Raw genomic sequence first — 20,666 nt, 5'->3', positions numbered from 1 at the left:
GAGAGCCAGCAGCTAAAGGGTAGGAGGCCCAGAAGGGGTTTATTGGTAGGGTGATTGTATAAATAGTCTCAGTTTAGCTGGGACAATCCTGGACTTCAGAGGCTTGTATTGACTACCCATTGAGAATTACAATGGGTGTCCTGAAAACATAGAGGTGTGGGGTGCAGTCTGGCTAGGAGCTGGAGTGGTACAGGCCACCTTGCAGGTGGGTATTGTGCTCTACCCCTGCTGACTTGAAAAGTTAAGGGCTCAGGAGGTTGAGCCCAGTTAAAGGGCCAGAGGCTGGCACAAAGTGAAAGCAGCCTTGCCTAGGCCAGGGACACTATGGGGTTGAGTTGATTGTGTGCAGCCTTGCCTGGGCCAGGGGTGCCAGAGTTTAAGGGAGTTAGTTCAAACCTTCCTGAACCCCTACTCTCACTTTATTCTTTAGCTGGCAGAGTGAGCTCTCAATTTCTGTCACCATTCTATATCTAGCATTGACCCTTCAAATGATAGTTTCCCCCCGATTCTGAAGCTAGGGACAGAAATTTCACATAAACCAGTATAAGCAATGAGAAACTGTTCAAAACTATAATGCAACAGAAGTTCAGTGTAGAGAAACTGCTTTCAAAATGGCCAAAACCAGTTCAAGGTAAGTCTGATACCACATCCATCCAAGTTTAACTGACTTAGGTTAAATCAGTTTAATAAACTTCTGTCTCTGATTCCCCATCCAGATTCAAATAGTCTGTTCTACCACAGCAGGGAGGCATGCTCTAGTGAGTGTGTGTTCACTTGCTTATTAGTTTAAGCTGTATAGATTGAATTGGTTTACACTCGGGCTCTTTGACTGTCTACTTGGCCTGAGTCACAAGAGTGGTTGGGATGGCTCTAAATCTATTGGCACTTCACAGCTGTGATGGTGGTGGTGGGGTGTTACAAAATGTACATTTTCATGTGTAGGCTCTTACAATGACTATGGCAAATTTCTTCTTTCATAAGAAAAACTAGCCTAATGTGCACACTAGGCAAAACAAGCCACATAGTCACAATGAGAGTAGTAATATTGAGGAAATCTATACCAACTTGAACTTCCCTACCCCCTGACATACCTGACTGTATGATGGCAAGTTTAATGTCTTATTCACTCAGTCCAAGCCCAGGAAGAGAGAGGCTGAGGAGTATCACACCCATCAATGACCACTAATGTCCAGTACAGAATCGCCTTACTTCCCTAGCCACTAGGGAAGCATCTCCTTTTTTCCTTGGTTCAAAATGATCCTTGCTACTTGGCCAAAGCCATTTAAATTCTCAAAAGTCAGAAAAGACGTTTTATGTGGGGCAAACAATATACACACAGGAGAACTCTATGGATCTGTATTGTGGCATAAACATAAGAACACATGCGAGTGGGTGTGTGCACATGAATTCAACAGCAGATATTATACTAATAAGCACATTACAATGAGACTGCATGGCGGTTGCTGTGTGGAAGGACTGGTTGTTGTTTGGTTCCTGCCGTATCTCAGGCCAACACAGGAGTCACCAAGGCATCTTTGGTCTCTGAGTTGTCAGTGCAGATCCATTCCTGAAAAGATGCAGCATTGTTCTCAGTCGCATCAGCTACAGCGAATCCCACAGTTCTTAAATTCAGATGTCATTCTACTTGGGCACAAAGTGGATATGGTCCTACTCCATTAACTTGGTCACATCTCCTAGGACAGGAGTGAGCAATTATTTTGGGTGGAGGGCTGCTTACTGAGTTTTGGCAAGCCATTGAGGGCCACATGACAGGCAGCCAGGGCAGATGAATATTCTCTAAATTTTTTAGGGGTCTCACGGGCTGGATAGAACAGCCTGGTGGGCCACATTTTGCCCACCCCTGACCTAGGAAGAGGCCCTAGCTGACTGGAATATTTCTTTATCTACCCTATGGCTTCTACTGTCATGTTAACATGGCAAAAGCAACATATTTGGTTTATTTTTATGTACCTCTTTAAAAATGGAAGGCTCATTCTCATGCCTAACTAACTCAATGAGAGCTGTGCCGTGTACTTCAATAAACATATGTTTGGGACATGAACTAGGCACAGCCTGATCCATCATCCTTTGTATAACTGTGTCCTGTGTGAGCAAAGATTTGCATTTGCAATGTACTAGTTTGCATTTATGGTAGGAAAAATTAATACAAAAGAGTGCACAAACCTAATTCTATATTCTCTACAGATGTCAATGGAAGTTTTGTTTCAGCAGGAACCCTGGGAGCATCAGGAAAGCAGGCTTCAGATTTACATGGGTAACCTGGATAATGTGGCTGAGTTACCATTACAATAACATTAACTTGGAGTGTTCTGATCTCTGAAGGCTTGACTTCTCTGACTTGGAGCTGAATTCATTGCTAGTATAAGCAAGCAACATTTCACTGAAGTCACTTTGACCTTTTATTATTGTGTTTAATTTCCAGGTTTTTAATTTAAAAACAAAACAAAACAAAACCCCCTACTTCTTGGAATTCAAATGACCCTAGTCAGCAATTTGTTGCACTTAAAAATGGGTTTTTAAACAGTGGTTTAAGAATTGACACACTGCTCAGTCGATTAATAGCAGAAAGGCTTGCTTTAATAACTACCAAAAAGCTACAAAACAGAAAAAGACTCTTTCCCAATATAAATGAGCTATTACAGAACGTTTCAGTACATATTTAGCTGCACTAGTGTTTTCTCACCAATGCAGGCAGGGAAGCTGGTCCAGTCTTGCAGCCTTCGGTGGGCAGGATCCTTTGCTGGTTAAGCTGTGTGACCTATGACTTCTTGATCTTTCCTGGACTGCACAATTTGTTGGCAGTTCTGTCTTGCTTTTTATGCTATTTAATTGTATAGCGTCAAAGCATTTTCCCTTGATGGTTGGTCGATTTTAAAGTCTGAACAAAACAGGGAGGAAAAGGGTGACTATTAGGGCTGTGCGAAACGGCACCATTCTGTTTTGCCTTCTGTTTCAACAGTTTGAGGGAATGGTGTTTAGTCTCAAACTTCATTTCAAGTCGAAACAGCTGTTCCGTTCTGTTCTTTCGAAACAGAAAGGCTGTTTTGACACGGTTTCAAGTTTTGCTGGGGATAGGGAGGCAGCCCAGTTGGGCTGACTTCCCATCCCCAGCCTATAGTTGAAATGTTTCAGCCAGCCTCATTTTGTTTCAAGGCTATTTCGATGGCCTTTGTTTCATTACAATTTTGCTATTTTTTACCTCAAAATTGGTCGAAACAGTGTCAGAATGAAACGGATGGTGAAATTTTGCACAGCCCTAGTGACCATCATATTACAATTGTTAAATTGCCTGGCTTCTGTTTTTGAATTTGTCTAGATGTGAAAACTTGTGTTTCTTGTAGCTATTCACTAGCATGGCAATTAACTGTTTGACCCCTTAAGGTCCATCACATGATACCAAGAGGCATTGGCTACCAGACCTGTCTCTGGGTATTTGTTTATGTGGGGCAAACTTGCAATAGCTTGTACCGGTTATGATCTATTTACAAAACCCTGGACATGTACTGAATGATTGAGATGTTAGTAATACCTTAGACATTGGATGCCTGTCTTGAGAAATGTGAAGATGTCACGTACAGGACATCTTTCCTGTATTCAATGCACCTTTTACAGGTTTTGCTTGAAATAAATATTTAGTCTTTTGTCTTTACTTGCTAGTTCAATTTAAATGTATATGTAGTTTCCTTGTCTCCTTTAGTTACACTGGCTCAGCCTATCTTGCTGACTTTCTTAACTTTGAAATACACATCTGATGAGTGTGTCAGGTCTCTGCCAACAATTTTAACCATCACTTTTATTATTTTATGGCATGGGTCAGATATTGGGTACCACGAGCTCCTATCTCTTGCACCTAATGGGTTGCAAGCCATTAGAAGAGTGTGATATTCCTTGTGGAAGGCTTGAGTTGTTACCACAACCCAGTCTTACCCCAGCCACCGTCTTGCATTTTTGTGCAAGAGACACTGTTTCAAGCTTTCATAGCCAGCAATCCAGCCTTTGCTAAATCCAAAAGTCAATAGCAATTGTACAGTTACTTTATACAAATGCTCTAAAATACTATAGCAAGACTATAACATTCTAAAATACTATACATTAGATAGCAGTTACAATACTTATGAATGTCTATATCCACACAGTAATTACTATTGCAAGCATTTAATTGGAATACTTGCAACTGGGCTGGGGAGTGAGATTCTAGCTGTCATGTTGGCTGGCTTCAGCAGATCAGCTCACATGGACATAGAATCTGTCTTTCCTGCCTCTCTCATTCCTTCCATCCAGATTTCTTGCATCATTTTCTTCTAAGTTTTAGATATAACCAGAAAATCTACACATACTTATCTTGCCATTCTCACAGAACACTGAAACTTCCCTTCCCATCCTTGCTGAGATTTGCTCTGGATCACCTAGGGATAATGTCCCATATGTCAGTCTAGTACCATTATACCCATTTTTCCTCTTAGGTTAGCATATCCGTAGCCCTTCACACTCCTTTCTAACAACAGAAGCCTTTCCTCACTGCCACGTGATTGTCTGTCTGACCTTTTGTCTTTTTCTTTTCAAATCCAGGATTCCTGGAACTTGTATATTTGTACCCAGGGGCAGATCCAGGGGTGGTGCAATTCTGCAGCTGCACCTCTTTTTTTCTTTTTCTTTTCTTTTTTGTCCATCCCAAACATTAAAACCAACTGCCTGGCAGTGGTAGCAACACTTCTATTGAGGCACCAGGGAGGGAGGGAGTCAATCAATTTCATGGCTTATTAGAATCTATCTGATTCCTTCTAAACTCTTCATTCCATAGGGGTTAAAGACCCTCTCTCCTTTTAAATGGTCTTGGCATTCCCCTAACCAAGCTATCCTTTCTTCTGCAATGCCACTGCCTGCTAGCTGTTCTTGGTAATGTAGCTCCTATTTCCCAGACCTACAGGCAGTTTTTAACTCTAGCTAAAACCAGTAACTAAGGTGTGGAAATAACTTTCAAAGACACACTGGAGGCACCGTCAAGATACTCAAGGTGGCTAGACTTTGTTTCATAGATTTCATAGACATTAGGGCTGGAAGGGACCTCGGAAGATCATCAAGTCCAGCCCCCCGCCCAAAGGTCAGGAAGTCAGCTGGGGGCGTAGGATTCCAGCAAGATAAACATCCAATTTACTCTTGAAGGTGTTCAATGTAGGTGCTTGAACCACCTCCAATGGCAGGCTATTCCAGGCCCTGGGGGCTCAGACAGTAAAGAAATTCTTCCTTTTGTCCAGCCTGAAACAGTCTTGCAGTAGTTTATAACCGTTTGACCTCGTCATCCTTTGGGGCTCTCTGGTGAACAAACGTTCCCCCAGATACTGGTGGTCACCCCTGATAAACTTATAGGTGGCCATCGGCTCACCCCTGAGCCTGCGCTTTTTCAGGCTAAAAAGTCTCATAGATTTCAGCCTGTCATCTTAAGGTCTGTTTTCCTGACCTCTGGTCATGCGCGTGGCTCTTCTCTGGACTCCCTCAAGCTTCTCCACATTCTTGTTGAATTGTGGGGCCCAAAACTGGATGCAGTACTCCAGCTGCAGCTTCACCAAGGCCGACTACAACGGGAGAATGACGTCCCAGAATTTACTTGAGAAGCATCTATGGATGCAAGCCAGAGTTTTGGTCGCTTTACTAGCCGCAGCATCGCATTGCAGGCTCATGTTCATCTTGTGGTCAATGATGACCCCCAAGTCTCTTTCATCTGTAGTGCTAACCAGCATAGCACTGCTGAGCCTATAAGGATGCTGCAGGTTTTTCCTCCCAAGGTGGAGAACCTTGCATTTTTCAGTGTTAAACACCATCAGGTTCTCATCTGCCCATTTGCTGAGCCTGACCAGGTCAGCCTGGATTGCCGGCCTGTCCTCAGGTGTGGATGCTTTGCCCCAAAGTTTGGTGTCATCGGTGAAGTTGGCCAGTCTGCTTCTGACTCCAATGTCCACATCATTAATGAAGATGTTGAACAATATGGGTCCAAGGACAGAGCCTTGGGGGACCTCAACTGGTCACAGAGCACCACGGTGATTGACTTCCGTCAATTACCACCCTCTGGGTCCAACCATGGAGCCAATTTCCCAGCCAGTGGATCGTGGTGGACCCAAGGCCACAGTTGGCCAGTTTCGCCAAGAGGTGATCATGGGATACCAGATCAAAGACTTTTTTGAAGTCAAGATATATGACATCAATCTCTTCTCCCTTGTCCAGGTGATAAGTCACCTGGTCATAAAAGGAAATGAGATTGTTTTAGGAATCTGAGAGAGATCATTTAATTCTAAAGACTGCTGGGCTAATGAAGCAACTGATTATTTTTCACCTAGTTTGGGTTTTTTATATGCATAAGATTATGTTTTATTATTGTGTATATATATATTCATAATTAACGCACATTGCAATAAAGTTGCACTCAGCACTCTTTTCTGCCCAGGGCAGGGGGTTGGACTTAATGATCTGTTGAGGTCCCTTCCGACCTTAGCATCTATGAATTTATATTTCTTCTTTGCTTCAATCTTAAACTGAATTGCATAGCCTTGGGCCCTGCGCTATTAATAAAGTTTCTTTAAGTGGAGGAAAAGCCTGTGGTGTGTTAGGTGTCATGGTGCACCACACTGTCTGCACCCCATGGGGAGAAGGGGGGAGGGACTTTAATCCCCCCTCACCACAAAGCTGGGTGGGAGGAGGTTACAGGGCCATGAAACATCCTCATGGCATCTACTGTCCCAGAGAAGGGGGCTGGAAGGGACTCCCAGAAGTAATCAGCCTGTACAATATCAAACTCTTTTTGTTCTATATTGTTCAATATTGAACTCTGTGTAAAAAGGAGGGAATTGGACACTTTATGGAATCACTTTTTGAGAGTGGGAGACTATGTGAAAGCAGAGCTTCAGTGAGGTCTTCCACAACTTGCGACCATGAGGCTGAAGTTGGTGCCTTACTCCCAGATCCTGGTTCCTATTTCCAAGCTAATCTTTACACAATGTCTAACGAAGCAAATGCGCCAAAGTGTGCATTTCATTCAGAAATGTCTCTTTACTAACCAAAACGGAAAACGATATTGTGTGAGGAACTGGGACGAAGGAACCAAGGGCAACCTCCTCTGCCCGCCTGAGGCAGCCCAGGCTCCCACACCTCTCCCCTCAGCACTCCCCCGGGCGGGACAGAGCTGGGGCCGGGGCAGACCCTGGGAGAGGCCCCAGGCCCAGCACCAGCACCGCCCCGTAGGTGAGAGTGGGGGCCGGGGCCGGGCGGCGCGGGGGGAGGAGCTGCCCGCAGGGAGGAGCCGCCTGGCGCCCGGCCCGACCCAGGTGCGAGGCAGGAGCAGGAAGCAGGAAGAGCAGCCCCTCGGGCTGGGGCTGGGGCCGGGGCGATGGCTGCAGCCACCCGCCTGACCGCGCTCCTGCTGGCCGCCGCGCAGCTGCTCCGGACCGCAGGTAAGGGCGGGTGGGCGGGGTAGGGGGCACCGCCTGCGGCTCTTCTCGCCCGTGCCGGGGGCGGCTCCGGGAGCCCCGGGGCAGGGAAGCCGGCGAGATGCGGGGGGAGCCGAGAGCCGACCCCCCCCCGGCCCGGCTCTTGCCCGGCGTCCCTTCCCCGGCGGCCCCTTGCGCCCGCCTCGCGCCGGTCGTGTCGGCCAGGAGCGCGGGATGCGACGGAGACTCCCGTCCGGGGTCCTCTGCAGCTTCCCCTGCTTCTCGGGACACCTGCGATACTGAACCCAACGGGACCACTCCACGTGGAAGCCCCTACTCTCTCTCTATATATATACATATATAATGCTCGCTCTCTCGCTCTCTCTCTAATGCCTACATATGTATCTTCTTATTTGTGTGTGTGTTTATACATATGTATAATTTGTATTTATACATTCATTATATTTTAACTACACTTTAAATTCTATATAAAATATAGAATTAAATTCTATAGAACTTAAAATATAATTCAAATATGAGTGTGTGTATACACACACACATCTTATATATATTGTGCACGTGTATTCGTGTCTATAGTAATACTGCCCAGTGTGCGTGTATGTGCGTGCGCGCGCACGCGCGTGTGTGTATGTATAGTAATACTGCCCAGTCTCTCTTTCTCTCTCTCGATATAGATCTCTCTCTCTAGAGAGATGGGTATAAATTTAAAATATAATCGATATAAAAATGTACTTATTTTTTTTAAAAAGAAGGGTTGCTGTGTGCTAAAGTGGTCATCTTTTACCACTTCCAGGTTTACACTAATGTTTGTATTCCTCCTTATAGCTTTTGTAAGCCCCCCGAAAGGAAGAAGCGTGTTTCCCTTGAGTGTGTAAACTTGTGCAAGGCCCCACTGCAAGCACAATACGTGAATGCTGGCATGTAGCCAGCTGAGTGACGGTAGCTTATTTCTGTTTAAAGTGATTCCTGGTTTTATGGGGAGCAAGGGCAGCTCTTTGTACTCTTCAGATTCAGGTCTGGGATTCTTGGGTGTGGTTTCAACAATATTGTATTGGAAAAAGACGAGATTAAGCAGTGTTACTATTGTCACTGTTCCTCTGCTTTACCTGTGGCAGGTCGAGGTGCTAGGTCTATGTTTATATCCGGGTTGAAGGTAGTCTTACATAGAATTTAGATTATGATTTGTACAGGATGGTTTGGATAGGGATGATCCTGCCTCAGTACTAGGTGGCCTCTGGAGGTCCCTTCCAGCCCTACTTCTCTCTGATACTACGATTATTGTTATCATCTAAAAATTTCTGGCACTTACAATTTTTAAAGCATATCAGAAGAAAGAAATTATCTGAGTATGCAACCATTACTCTGTAGAGCTAGGATTACTTTCCTAGGTAGTCTCATAGAAGTCCTTGTGGCCCGGAAGCAGGACAAGAAATGGAATTGCTCACATGAATAAGGGTTGCAGTCTTGTGCCCTAAAGTATTATGCATCTGTTATGCTGTTTCTGACATATACCTAGCGCAAATCTGTATCCACAGGCTTTATTCGTTTCTCTCCTACACCACAGAAAAAAAATCAGGTTTCTGATGCAGTGGGTAAGAGTGGGATTTTCATGTAGTTCAGAAGCACAGCCTGTCTGCTGCTAAGAGTGGAGTAAGCAGAGCACAGGCATAGCATGAAATGTGAGAAGGCACATCCAGAAGCCTAAGCAGTTTTCAGTCAATCTGGTTTGATAAGGGTTCTTTAGAAGTGAGTCTTCTCTGCAAGACAGTGGTAAAGTCTGAACATGAAAAAAACACTGTGTCTGTACAGGATGACTGGAAACTCAAACTTTTTTTTTTCTTAAAGGAAACACTTTTTTATTATGAATTGGGATAGGCTGTATTATTCAGAATCATCATGGCTTTGAGCCACATAAAAGCATAGCTAAATATTGACTAAATAACCAGCTAGAAGTGTGATTAAGCTTGTTGACTACAGGCAGTCCTTGGACTTAAAATACAATTGGTTCCTGACTAGAAAGATCCCTGGATAGAAAGTATAAAGACTATTCTGGTCGGTTCTTTCCTTTGCTTCATGTGAGTGCCACTTAAATAAAATTTCCTTATGTGTGACTATCCAAAAGAACACTTTGTGTGGTACTGTTCATACAAAGAACTGCATATCTCAAAAATGCTTTGTACTATTCCATTAGAACACCCCACTAAGCATCCCCTCCACTTTAGCATCTCTCCTCTGCCATGGATGTTCACTCCTCCATGCACTTCAAGCTGCAGTGAGAAGAGGATCTAAGACTTACTCATTGAGGAGGGAGGGGAGTTGCCAAGGGAATTGCCAGTTTTTGCATTTAATATTCTGGGAATACCCAAACCGTGTTGCAGTCTGACTGTTTCCATTAGCAAGATTGTTCTATAAACCTAAACTGAAAGTTGAAGCAAGGATCACAGAAAACTTCTTGGTTTTTAAGGAGGTCCCTTTGGAACCCGCAGATCTGGATGCTGCCATTATTTAGAATTACTACTTCTTTATCACCTTCAGAAAACTCTCCTGTTCTCCAATATATAACATGCAGAAAGGCCTCCCTATTCATCATGTCTTTGTTTTACTATTAGGATCCTCTACTGCTTGTTTGTAAACATGGTCTAATTTGTTTTCAAACCAGCATTGGTGTTTTGCAGATGCAATTTTACATCCAGAATAAATACCAGGGAAAAGTATGAATGAATGAATTACAGGTAGAAACCTACAGTTACAAGTACCTACTACTGTAGGTATGCATATAAGCCTGTATTGTGACTTAGTGCCCTAACTTCTTGAGTCCAAACTCAGTAGCATCTATTGTGAAACACTAATAATAAATTTAAGCATATTTTTGTGTCATTCAAAAGCATAGAAAATGAGATTAAAACAGTCAAACACTGCTCTGTGACTCTTGTATTAATACTTCTAGAGCTCAAGTTCACTTCATAGAAGTGAAATTTTAAAAATAACATTGACATTATTTTCCCCCTGGCCCAATTAAACTTCAGAAAAAGAAGTTAACTGATTTGAGTTGTATCTTTGAATCTGATATAAGACATTTATATAGAGCATTTTCCTTCAGAAAGGAAGCTGTTAGCTAGGAGGCTGCTTTTCACTGTTGTCCTTGCTTATCAGTGACAGCATATACAAACAGTTTTAGTTTTGCTTGTCTTAAAGTCACAGGGAACTGAACTGTTTTTAGTTTGAATGATCATTTTCTTTGCTTGGTTGAACTCTTCCTTTTTAAGAGCACAAATAGGGTATATGCTGTGTGAGGTTCTTTTTAGGTTCTTCATACGCTGAATTTAGGGTGTGTTGAGCAAATAGTTTAGTTATTACATGCCTTAATCCTTTTCTTTTTCTCTCTACTGATATTAACACATCACCAGGAATTTTTCCCCTTGCTTTATTATTTCTTACCAAAAATGTAGCGGTTGCAAAAATGTGGAAGTGATTTGGAAGATAAAAAGGGGAAGTGAAGGCAGGAGGAACTTTTATGAAAGCGCACAAGCAGTAATGCACTAACCTTTTATATATGTAGGTCTCTAGTAGTATTTTGCCTGTGACAGCAGAAGTAAACTTCAATTTGTGTGACCATACCTGAAATCATGAACATGATTTAATTCCTTCACGTCATGACTGAAGCAATAACCATTTTCTATAGCCATGATATTCCCATGCTTGGAATGGTTGCTAAATAATATATTCTTGTCCTTTAACTTCATATAAGAGGTATTGCATTCACAATTCTAGTTTCAAATGGTCAAATTATTGAAGGAGGCAGTGGGTCTATGCAGCTTAAAGCTGGAGAATTCCTTATTCTTACAATTTACAATAGAGTAAGAATTATATGAAGGACAAGTCCATTGAGAGCTATTAGATAGAACAATTGGGGATGTTTTTTCTGATATTACTAAACAATGATGGTGATACCAGGGAAGGTATGATAAGGGATAGATTACTCTAGACCTGTCCTATTCATATACTCGTCTTTTAAAGCATCTACTGCTAGCCACTATTGGAGACAGGCTACTGAGTCCAAGTTGGGCACTTCTTATGTAAACTTATGTGTACAGTATAATAGTAGTAAGGCAGCATTTAAAAGTAATGTATCAAGACTGGCTCTTATCTAATGTCTTGTTTTTTGACTTTAGAATTGTAGTTGTAAGAAACCCAAGTGTTAGCCATTAAACAGTTTTACATTGGTTTGTGAAGGAAATGTTTCTGTTTGGAAGTAGTGAGAGGGACCATGTTTTGCTGAGAATCACAGTGAGCTAAATTATGTTTGGTTCACCAATTTAATTTCACTAACTGTCAAATTATCCTATACTTTATAAAGCTATAGCACAAAGTAAGATCTGTTAGCCTAGTAAATATAGGCTGCTTTCCATCAGGGGGTAAGAATGGTAACTTTTTTAATACAAACAAAATGATAAAGATACTATCGGGAAATAAATTCTCCCCTTCCTACTTCCTGGCTTGACTTTAAAAGAGGAGTTTCTGAAGTGTCTGATTCCTCTATTCTCATTCATGTGTAGTCATGTTAGACTAGAAAAATCAGATGCTTCGAACAGTACTAAAATTATTTTTTGTCTATGGCAATCCTGTTCAACCTCTAGCCTGTGAACCAAATCAGCCCACAGAGTCATTTGGCCAATAGAGCTGTGTCATCTGGCCAGTGGAGCTCCCCAAAAGTCCAGACATGTGGCTGTCAGGGACTGGTAGTAGTATTAATTGCTCCAAGAGCCTTGGCAGTTAATACTGCCACTGCTTTTCTGCCACCAAATTTTTGCACCCATGGGAAGCCCCATGGTCTGGATGATTTAGCCCCATGCACCAGATCGCACTGGTGCATGGTCAGTCTGTGGGGCTGAAGAGGTTCAGCAACACTGGTGTGGAATTGAACTAGTCTATAAGGGGTAAGTGATTGCTATTACATGACAGCTAAGATGAATACATACAGGTCAGTGTCAAACTTGAATCTGCACGGTGGTTTGTTAGAAGAAATTTTGCATCTGATGGAAAATCTTTCACTTGGTTGCTGGCAGATGTAGGTCACAACCAGAATACCTGTTGGGTGTATGTTTGAATGTTAATGATTTAAATTACTGCAATATCTATAAAAATAATGCTGAAGGGGAGAGTGAATTAAAGAAGGAATATAAAAAAGTAAACAACTGCTTCTGGAAATGGCCGTGCATTTCAGCAAACAGCAAAATGCCAGCTATCAACCTTACTTCCGCAGGTTACTGGGAAATGAGACAACTTAAGTTTGAAAGGAACCAGCATGCCTGGAATTGCACATGTTCATGTTCTGACTTGTACACTGTAGCTTGTATTGCTGCCTATCCGTCTCTACTGGAGACTGACAAATCAGTGGAAAACGAAGAATGACACAGACTTTTCAGCCTGGGAATGGGGTGTGAGGAAGGTAGTTTTAAAACTACTGCAATCCTGTCTGCTGTCAGAGATGTCCCTGGCATGACCTAGATAGCCCCAGAGACTTGCCTAAAACTTGATCTAATGCTCAAGTACTCTTCCCCCCTCTGCCAATCTTAGCAGTGGTGAGTAAGTGGATATGATAGGGTGGTTTTTTTTCTCCTTTTGGGTAACATTGTGACTGTCCAGCACTTTTGCTGGCATAGCAGTTATACTAGCAAAAGGAATCCTTTTGCTGGCATAAGCAGTCTCCATTAGGGGAGGTTTGCTGGTACAGTTATAATGGCTAACCCTTTCAAGTGTAGGAAGAGCCTATATTACAGCAGCTTCCTTGGTCTTTCTGGAATCTCAGCAGCACTAAAATTGTAACACCTCTTCCCATTCCCAGGTCTGTCTGTGTAAGGGGGTAGGGTCAGTAGGTAAGAATCTTGCCCTACATTTTAGATTTTCTGCAGCTATAGATGTACATTCTTTTAGCTGTATGTTTTCTAAGATGACGTAGCAGAATAATATTGGGCAATTTCTTGATTTTTGTAACATGAGATTATGATGAATAAAAGGGAAATTTGGACTCTTCTGTTGGAGCAGTTGGAAATTGGATGCAACAAGAGGGTTCCAGCTATCGAAGAAGGGTTCAGAAACTTATATACAATCTCCTGATAATTTCAAGAATGCCTGTGGAGACCAGAGTTATCTTAATTGTTCTCCTGGGTTGCATCCATGCAGACATTTGGTTCCCTGAGGACAAGTAACAGTGAGACACCTTGTGCCACTGCTAGTTGTCCTCTGGGAACGCCTATGCAGTACGTCTTTGGTGAGTGGCAAGTTACTTCAGGTGGGGTAGGGGAAATTGGGGAAACTGTGCTGGCCCCAGCCATCTTACCTGGGGGCCTCCTGGGGCTGCAGTAGTGGCAATCCTGCCGCTCAACATGGCTGGCAGCTCGAGTGTGGCTCTGGATGGTGAGACTCCGGTTTTGGGCAGTGTGCACTGCCCCTGTGTGTACTGTTCTGCCTTTTTTGGCGCAGTTTTGTTTGACCCCTGGATATCTCCGATGTTTAGTTTAATAGAACAAATAATATGATATAAAGGGCTGTTTATCTCATTTTGAAGCCACCAGTGAATAGGAACTAAGCAAATAAAATCTATCCAGAAAACAAGGGTGGAGGGGAATGACAGTACAAGCAGCAGGCCTGAAATAATTAATCTTGGGTGTGATGAATGTGTAACCCAATGTTGTAAAGCCAATGACTGATCCTGACCAACAGCTCCTTCAGTCTTGAGAACTTCTACTGGAGCACTTCCACTGATCTCTCTGCTGGTAGTGACCCCTGTACACGTGGAATGGGAGAGGTGACAATACTGACTCCTGTGTTACACTGTAGAAGAGCACTCTTGGACAAGAGGGACACTTCCCCACAGTGACTCCCTTTTGAGAGTACAGCCAGATAACAGGGTCACTTGAGATGCTTTATCTACTTCTACTAGGATCTGCAAGCAAGTCAAAGAACTGCTGTTATCAGAAGTTGCTGACCAATCTCAGGGAATCATCAGTAGATAAGGGGGCTTCTTGAGCAACAGAATCACAATAGCTTCTTTGAAAATCGCTTGGGCCCTTTCCACATCCCTGTAAACAAATGATGATAATTAGCCAATGAAAGACTCAGCATTTCTTTATTGACTTTCACCAGCTAGAAAGGTCAAGGCTCTGGCAGATATGATAAAATACTTAATTTCACAAGCAAATAGCAGGACAGGGTAGCAGGATTGTGCATGGAAAAGAAGAACCTGGTTACTAACATTGATATCCCAGATCTGAGTTGCCTGTGAGATGCCAACTGTTCCTTATCAGACTCTGGGTGAGGGATATATTGAGTGAGAAGAAAGTGCTTGTTTGGTCAGGAGTACTGTGAGACAGAGTGATATGGTAGTGGTTGTGATGTTTGTACAGGTGATACATAGCAGAGTAAACAAGTTTAGCTTTTCTTTCTTTGAGTCAGTTTGGCATTTCCTTTTCTGTTGCTATGCTTGTGTAACAGGGGGCCTACTCAGCTGATCTCTGTGGCCTGCCCACCTGTTCTTGGGCCAACCGCCTGCCTTCTCACCCGCCACACCTTGATGTTAATTGATTCATTAATTGATGTCAGTTAAGCGGGAGGCTAGCCATTTTGGTGCCCCGATGCCAGGGGGTGTTCTCTGCAGCTCCTTTCTTTCCCTATACCGCAGCCCAAGCCTCACAGATGGCATCTTGGTGTTCACATAATCACCGGCCCCTATGCTGGGCCCCAGAATTGTCCTAACAGGACCCTTCCATGATCCCTCCACTCAGATGGCCTCTCCGCCTTCATTCAGGCTACCTAGCCCCCCCCCGAAACTATTTTCCCCTCTCGGGTGTGGTCCCCTCGGGACCTTCGGCTACCAGCCCTGGCCCACCTCCAGGCCAGTCAGGACCCCAGGCCCCCGGCTCTTGGGTGTCCCTCACGGTGGACCCCTGGCCCTTTTGACCATCCTGGTCCTGTCCCCAGCATGGGCCAGTCGAGGGGACTCTCTCGTTCGGGTCAGGTCTCTAGCCCCTCACTCTCTCCCAGGGTCTGCCCTTTGGACCCTTTATACAAACACAGGGGTTACCCACCCGGTGTTGGGGCCTAGGGGTTAAGGTGCCCCGACCCACCTTTCACCGGGGTGGTAACTGGCCTGGCATTTCCTGGGGGCTCCCATGCCACTGAGAGCCCCACCAGGCCACCCACTCCCGGCAGGGTGCAGTTTTAGGTCATGCCCATGACCAGGAGCCTCTTTACCATCCCCTCCAGCTCCTCCCTTACCTCTAGATGATCTCAGCAGCCCTCCGGCCAGGCAATGCTGTTACCTGGCCTCCAGCAGCCAAACTGCCCTGTTTATATAGACAGCCCTTGACTCCAAAATGGCTGCCCTCATCAGGCCCCTGGAGGCTGCCAGCTCCAGGCCCTTAAAGTGGCAGGCACAAACAGTGTCCTGCCACAGCTTGCTTGCTGCTTCTCTTCATGTTCTGCCTGCTGTGCCCAGCTAGCAGGCAGCATGGAGCTAGCATGTTGTATAAATTGCCACTTTTTACCTTTACTCCAGTGATTCTCAACCAGGGTGCCACATGTTCTTTCCAAATGGCACCCCAGGCCCTTTCACTGTTTACAAATATGATTCACAAGATAAATCCAAATATTTCAAATAGAGATCCCTAGTAGTGGGCCTTCTGGGTTCTTTGCAACAGGAAAACTGCTCTAATTTTTTCTGTAATCAAAAAAAGGAACAGCTGAGAGCTGACATTTTGTCCACGGGGTGCTTTGAGTGTATCAAGGGTGCCTCAAGTCCAAAAAGGTTGAGAACCACCGTTGTACATGCATGTAACAACAGTTAGTGTTTGCTTGGAGTAAAAGGAGAACATTGGCTGCTTTTGCACTCTATTCTCTAATGGATTTGTCAAGCTTAATTGCCCAGTTGTGCCTTAAAATACTTTTTTCAGGAGGTTTATTAAAAATGTATTTCAAAACAAGGTCTGAAAAATATGTAATTAAAATGAAAACTTGTAGTGTTCTTTACTTTTTAAAGCGCTTTACAAAACGTAACTACTCTAGATCTCAGTCCTGCAAAGCCTGCTTAAGTTTTAAGTATGACTAGTCTGGCTGAACCAAAACTTTGCAGAATGTAGGCCTTAATTCTCAGAATGACCTTCTTAAGGCAGCCAGCTGCCTTTCTATCCTGAAGGATGAATAGCTATAGCAAATGCATTGTGAAGATCAGACGGGAACTATAAAAGGCCAACCAAAAGAACAGGAATTGACACCCCGCCAGAAATAAAGGCAGAGCTTAGATGTTAAGTGTAAACAACAGGCAGCAGGCTTTGAAAAAGTGATAGGAATAAGTACTTTGTTTCTTGGCAAAAAAAAAATTGTTTTAACTACTAACGACTGGGCCAAAGGTGTTTGAAGCCCTGTGTAGTGCTTCCTTAATTTGAGGTCTAGTTCAGTTCTGAGTCTAAATTTAAACTTTCTCATGACCTATTAGGTTCAAATAGCTGCTAATACCATGCTTTGCAGGTGAAATGGAGTGTAAGCAGAGCAAAGTGGTTACCTGGCTAACTTTGCCAATGGCTGGAAGGATGTAATGAAAATTACAGTTTGCAGGTGAAATTTAGGACGTAGTGTAGCTTCTTTGGAGATGGGATTATGGTACTGCTAAATTGGAGAACTTGATTAAAATGAACTTCAGCAAGGCAAATGTGAAGTTAATTAAATAAGGTCAAATGAAAAAGTCCTTTTAAGAGAATGTGGGCTATTTAGTAAGGCTAGTATTTGGGTTGGGGAAGGGAGGACTGGATTTTGGTTTGGTTTTTTTGTTTGTTTGTTTGTTTTTGCAAAAAATATGACTGGTTTAACTGAAGTTATATATACATTCAGGTGGAGTTTGTCAAATAATCTTGTCCAAAAAAAATTAAATTTTGAGGCGATAGGTCAGGGGCGGGCAATTATTTCAGGCGGAGAGCCACTTACCCAGTTTTGGCAAGCTGTCAAGGGCCGCATCCCTTGACAGGTGCCCTGCCCCTGGTCACCGCCTTGTCAATGTCCCAATGTCTTGGGACCAATGTCCCAGGGCCAGCACTGGTGGGGCCCAGAGCAGGGTGCAGGCTGGCAGGGGTCTGTGGAGCTGGGCTGGGCTGCACCAGCAGGGAGAGGTGGGAGTTGGCCTGGCTCCACAGAGCCCCTGCTGGCTGGGACCCCTGTACTCCTGCCGCCCTGCTCTGGGCCCTGCTGGCACTGGCCCCAGGACACCAGCGCAGGCCCCATGCTCCCGCTCACTCCCAGTGCCCCCCAGTCCCACGGTACAGGCAGGGGGCAGTGCACTGCCCTGGCCCATGTTCACCGGCAGGTAATGAGTTGGTGCTGAGCTCAGGGGGAAAAGCAACCCCTCGCCCGCCCCGTGGCCAGCGTTCCCTGCTGCAGCTGCTCGCAGCCTGTGCAGAGCTGTCCTGAGCAGGCACAGGCAGCCAGCCAGTGTTTTGCCACCACCACCTCTGGGCTGCCCACCACGCGAGCTCCAGGTGGGCGGCAGCAGCAGCAGCAACCACTGCCTGGTGCAGCAAGTGGGGTGGTGGGGCTGCAGCTGCTGCCACAGCAGCACAGCTCCAACAGGCAAGCCCAGAGCTGGCGTGGGGCACAGACTGACAGCGGGGGTGGGTTACAAGCTGGTGCTGAGTGCGGAAAAAGTGGCCCCTCACCCGCCCCGTGAACCAAGGACAGATCAATATTAATTTTCTAAATTTCTTAGGGGCCCCACGGGCCGGATAGAATGGCCTCGTGGGCCATATCTTGCCCACCCCTGCGACAGATGAAGCAAGGAGGGAGTTCTGCTTCCTTCTCTTTATCTAATAACCTAGTGCAGTGATTCTCACCCAGGATGCTGTGGCACCCTAGGGTGCCTTGAGATTTTTCTAAAGGTGCTGCAGGGTGCCTAAAAAAATTGAGAAACTGGCCTAGTGGCTAGTTCACTTATCCAGGTCGTGGGAGACCCAAGTTTAAATTCCTGCTTTGTTTGAAAGAATTTGAAAACACATTTCTCACTTCTCAGGGAAGTCGCTCTTGGTCTGTTGATGTTGATTCACTTTGTGTAAAGTACCTGTACTTTGGAGAAGAGGCTGTAACCCAGATGTTTCTTCATAACTTCACACATCATTAGGGTTTAGTATCATGCATGCTTATCTCTTACCCCTCTGGCCATGTGAATATTTAAACTATATGCAAACTAAAAGAGTTTTCACAACTAGAGAGAGGTAGTTAGTTGTCCGAAGTTAGGCAGACGGGAGGGCGGAGTGGCACCTTATAGACTAACTCATTCAGAGAGTTAGTCTTTAATGTGCCATCCTGTCCTACCTTCTGCTTTAAAAGAGCCTCACCAGGAGTTATGATGAACAACTTGCCACAAAATCCCTATGGGAGATAGAGTGCTCTGCAGGGAAATGTCGTTTCAAATTCCATTGGACGGACCAGAGACTTGAACCTGGGTCTCAAATAGAGAGTGCATAAATCCAGAACTGTTGAGCAAAGGCTGAGGTGGATGAATTAGGAAAACCACCCTCTCTGTTGCTGCATTTCCCTTATCTTTTCTCCCCGTTTTTGTGAATAATGCCCATCTTTCCCTTCATGTCTATTGCTTTGCTTTTATTAAACAGTTTTGAACTGAAAATGAAGTGTTTCATTTATCTAAAACAAAAATATTGCAAGTCTTCCTTTTCTCAAAGAAAAGAATAATTTGTGGATGTTCCAAACTGAAGTTTAATTTTTTTGTTTGCTGCAAAAAATTGTCAAATGGAGGTGTTATTGGGAGATAATCCCAGTGTGTTTACAGTTGCTTGTAGTTACGGTGTTACTGTAGTAGGCTGAAAACTAATTACATAGTATAAGAAGATAAATTGTGGAGTGAGAGCAATTAATAGGTTTGGGGAAATAAGACCATTGAGAAAAGACTTACCTGGCTGGCTGAGTGTGCTTGTACTGAAGGAGGATATTACTGAGAGAGAGAGGGATATTTCAGCCATCAGTTACTATCGAGGAGCCCAGGTCAGAATAAGAACATGAGCCAGTGTCAGCAAAGAAACTTTAGAATTAACTAGGACAGTGGAGGAAAGGTTACAGAATTGTTATCACTTAAAAAAAGACTAGATTGAACATTTTTGTCAGATTGTTTAGTAAATATTTGAAGTCAGTCTTGCCACAGCACAAGGTCAGGATTGCATGATTCCACCAACAGATGTCTTCCAGCAAAAGATTTTATGTATTGGGCAGATGCAGATTTGTCTGTCATCCAGACTTCTGTTTCAGTAATACTATTTTTTGCTTTGTTGAATATCCTGTGTGTCATCATACTGAGCAGCATAGCAGCAGTTATATGTTGAAATCTCTTCCTTACAAGAAATGTGTACAATTATTTGTAATCCTAATAAGGAGGCAATCGGGGAGAAATGCAGGCAAGGCCAGATCAGTCTGAGTCATGAAGAAGCTGTGGTGCTTACAAAATGCCACAGTAGAGATTATTTTGAAGACTTTTGTCTGTCTACTCTGGTATATTTTCCAAGCCATTCAGTCAATTGTCTGAATTTGGGATCACTAGATGTACTTGTGTGTGTTTCTTTTTAGAGATGTTAACTATTCTAAGGACGATTTTTCTTTGATACATAAAATTATACTAACTTCTGCAACTAAAGGCATTCTGTTAATTTCCTATTATCTTATTTCATGTCTAAAATGATTTTCTTTACAGGATTTTTGTCTTGGCAAGTTGCATGTTTATGGTATGACCTGGCTTAGTGTATGTCTGTATGAATTACTAAGTAACTGACCATAGCAAAAATAAGACAGCTGTTTCTGCACTATTTATTTGGTTCCCACCAGTATAGAGGCCTGGGAAGCAAGACTTCTGAGAAAAGGCTGAAGGAACTAGTCTGATTGAGATTAGAGAGTGAAGGGTGGGATCTGTTATGTGGGATCTGATAACAGTCTTTGAATACCTGAAAGGCAATTATAGAGAGGATGGAGGTAGACTGTTCTCTGAGGTGGTAGGGGACAGGACTAGAAGCAATGGCCTCAAGCTACAGTAGAGGAAATTTATGTTGGAAATTAGGAGGAACTTTTTTACTTCGAGGGTGAGCAAGCGTTGGGATAGGCTACCTAGAGAAGTTGAAAATTTCCAGGAAAGAAGATTCCACAAGAGCAGATTAGACTGAT

General features: G+C 43.8%; 1 protein-coding gene and 1 long non-coding RNA gene across 2 annotated transcripts in view; one reads left to right on the top strand and one right to left on the bottom strand.

Moving 5' to 3' along the window:
• Positions 1-1,145: 1,145 nt before the first annotated feature.
• LOC132250887 (uncharacterized) lies at positions 1,146-15,904 on the bottom strand. The gene is made up of 5 exons (XR_009462564.1): positions 15,738-15,904; positions 12,440-14,542; positions 11,005-11,078; positions 2,705-2,899; positions 1,146-1,567 (listed from the first exon to the last, which is right to left on the bottom strand). It is a non-coding gene; the product is annotated as an uncharacterized LOC132250887 (long non-coding RNA).
• CDCP1 (CUB domain containing protein 1) overlaps positions 7,305-20,666 on the top strand; it is a 46,893-nt gene continuing 33,531 nt past the window's right edge. Inside the window, exon 1 of the mRNA XM_014602612.3 lies at positions 7,305-7,463. Coding sequence (XP_014458098.2) covers positions 7,400-7,463 — 64 coding nt within the window. The 5' untranslated portion in view covers positions 7,305-7,399. The remainder of the gene's footprint in view (positions 7,464-20,666) is intronic.

Source organism: Alligator mississippiensis, chromosome 5 (assembly GCF_030867095.1).
Source record: "Alligator mississippiensis isolate rAllMis1 chromosome 5, rAllMis1, whole genome shotgun sequence".
Classification (NCBI taxonomy): Eukaryota; Metazoa; Chordata; order Crocodylia; family Alligatoridae; genus Alligator; species Alligator mississippiensis.
This window is presented reverse-complemented; position numbering and strand designations above follow the sequence as displayed.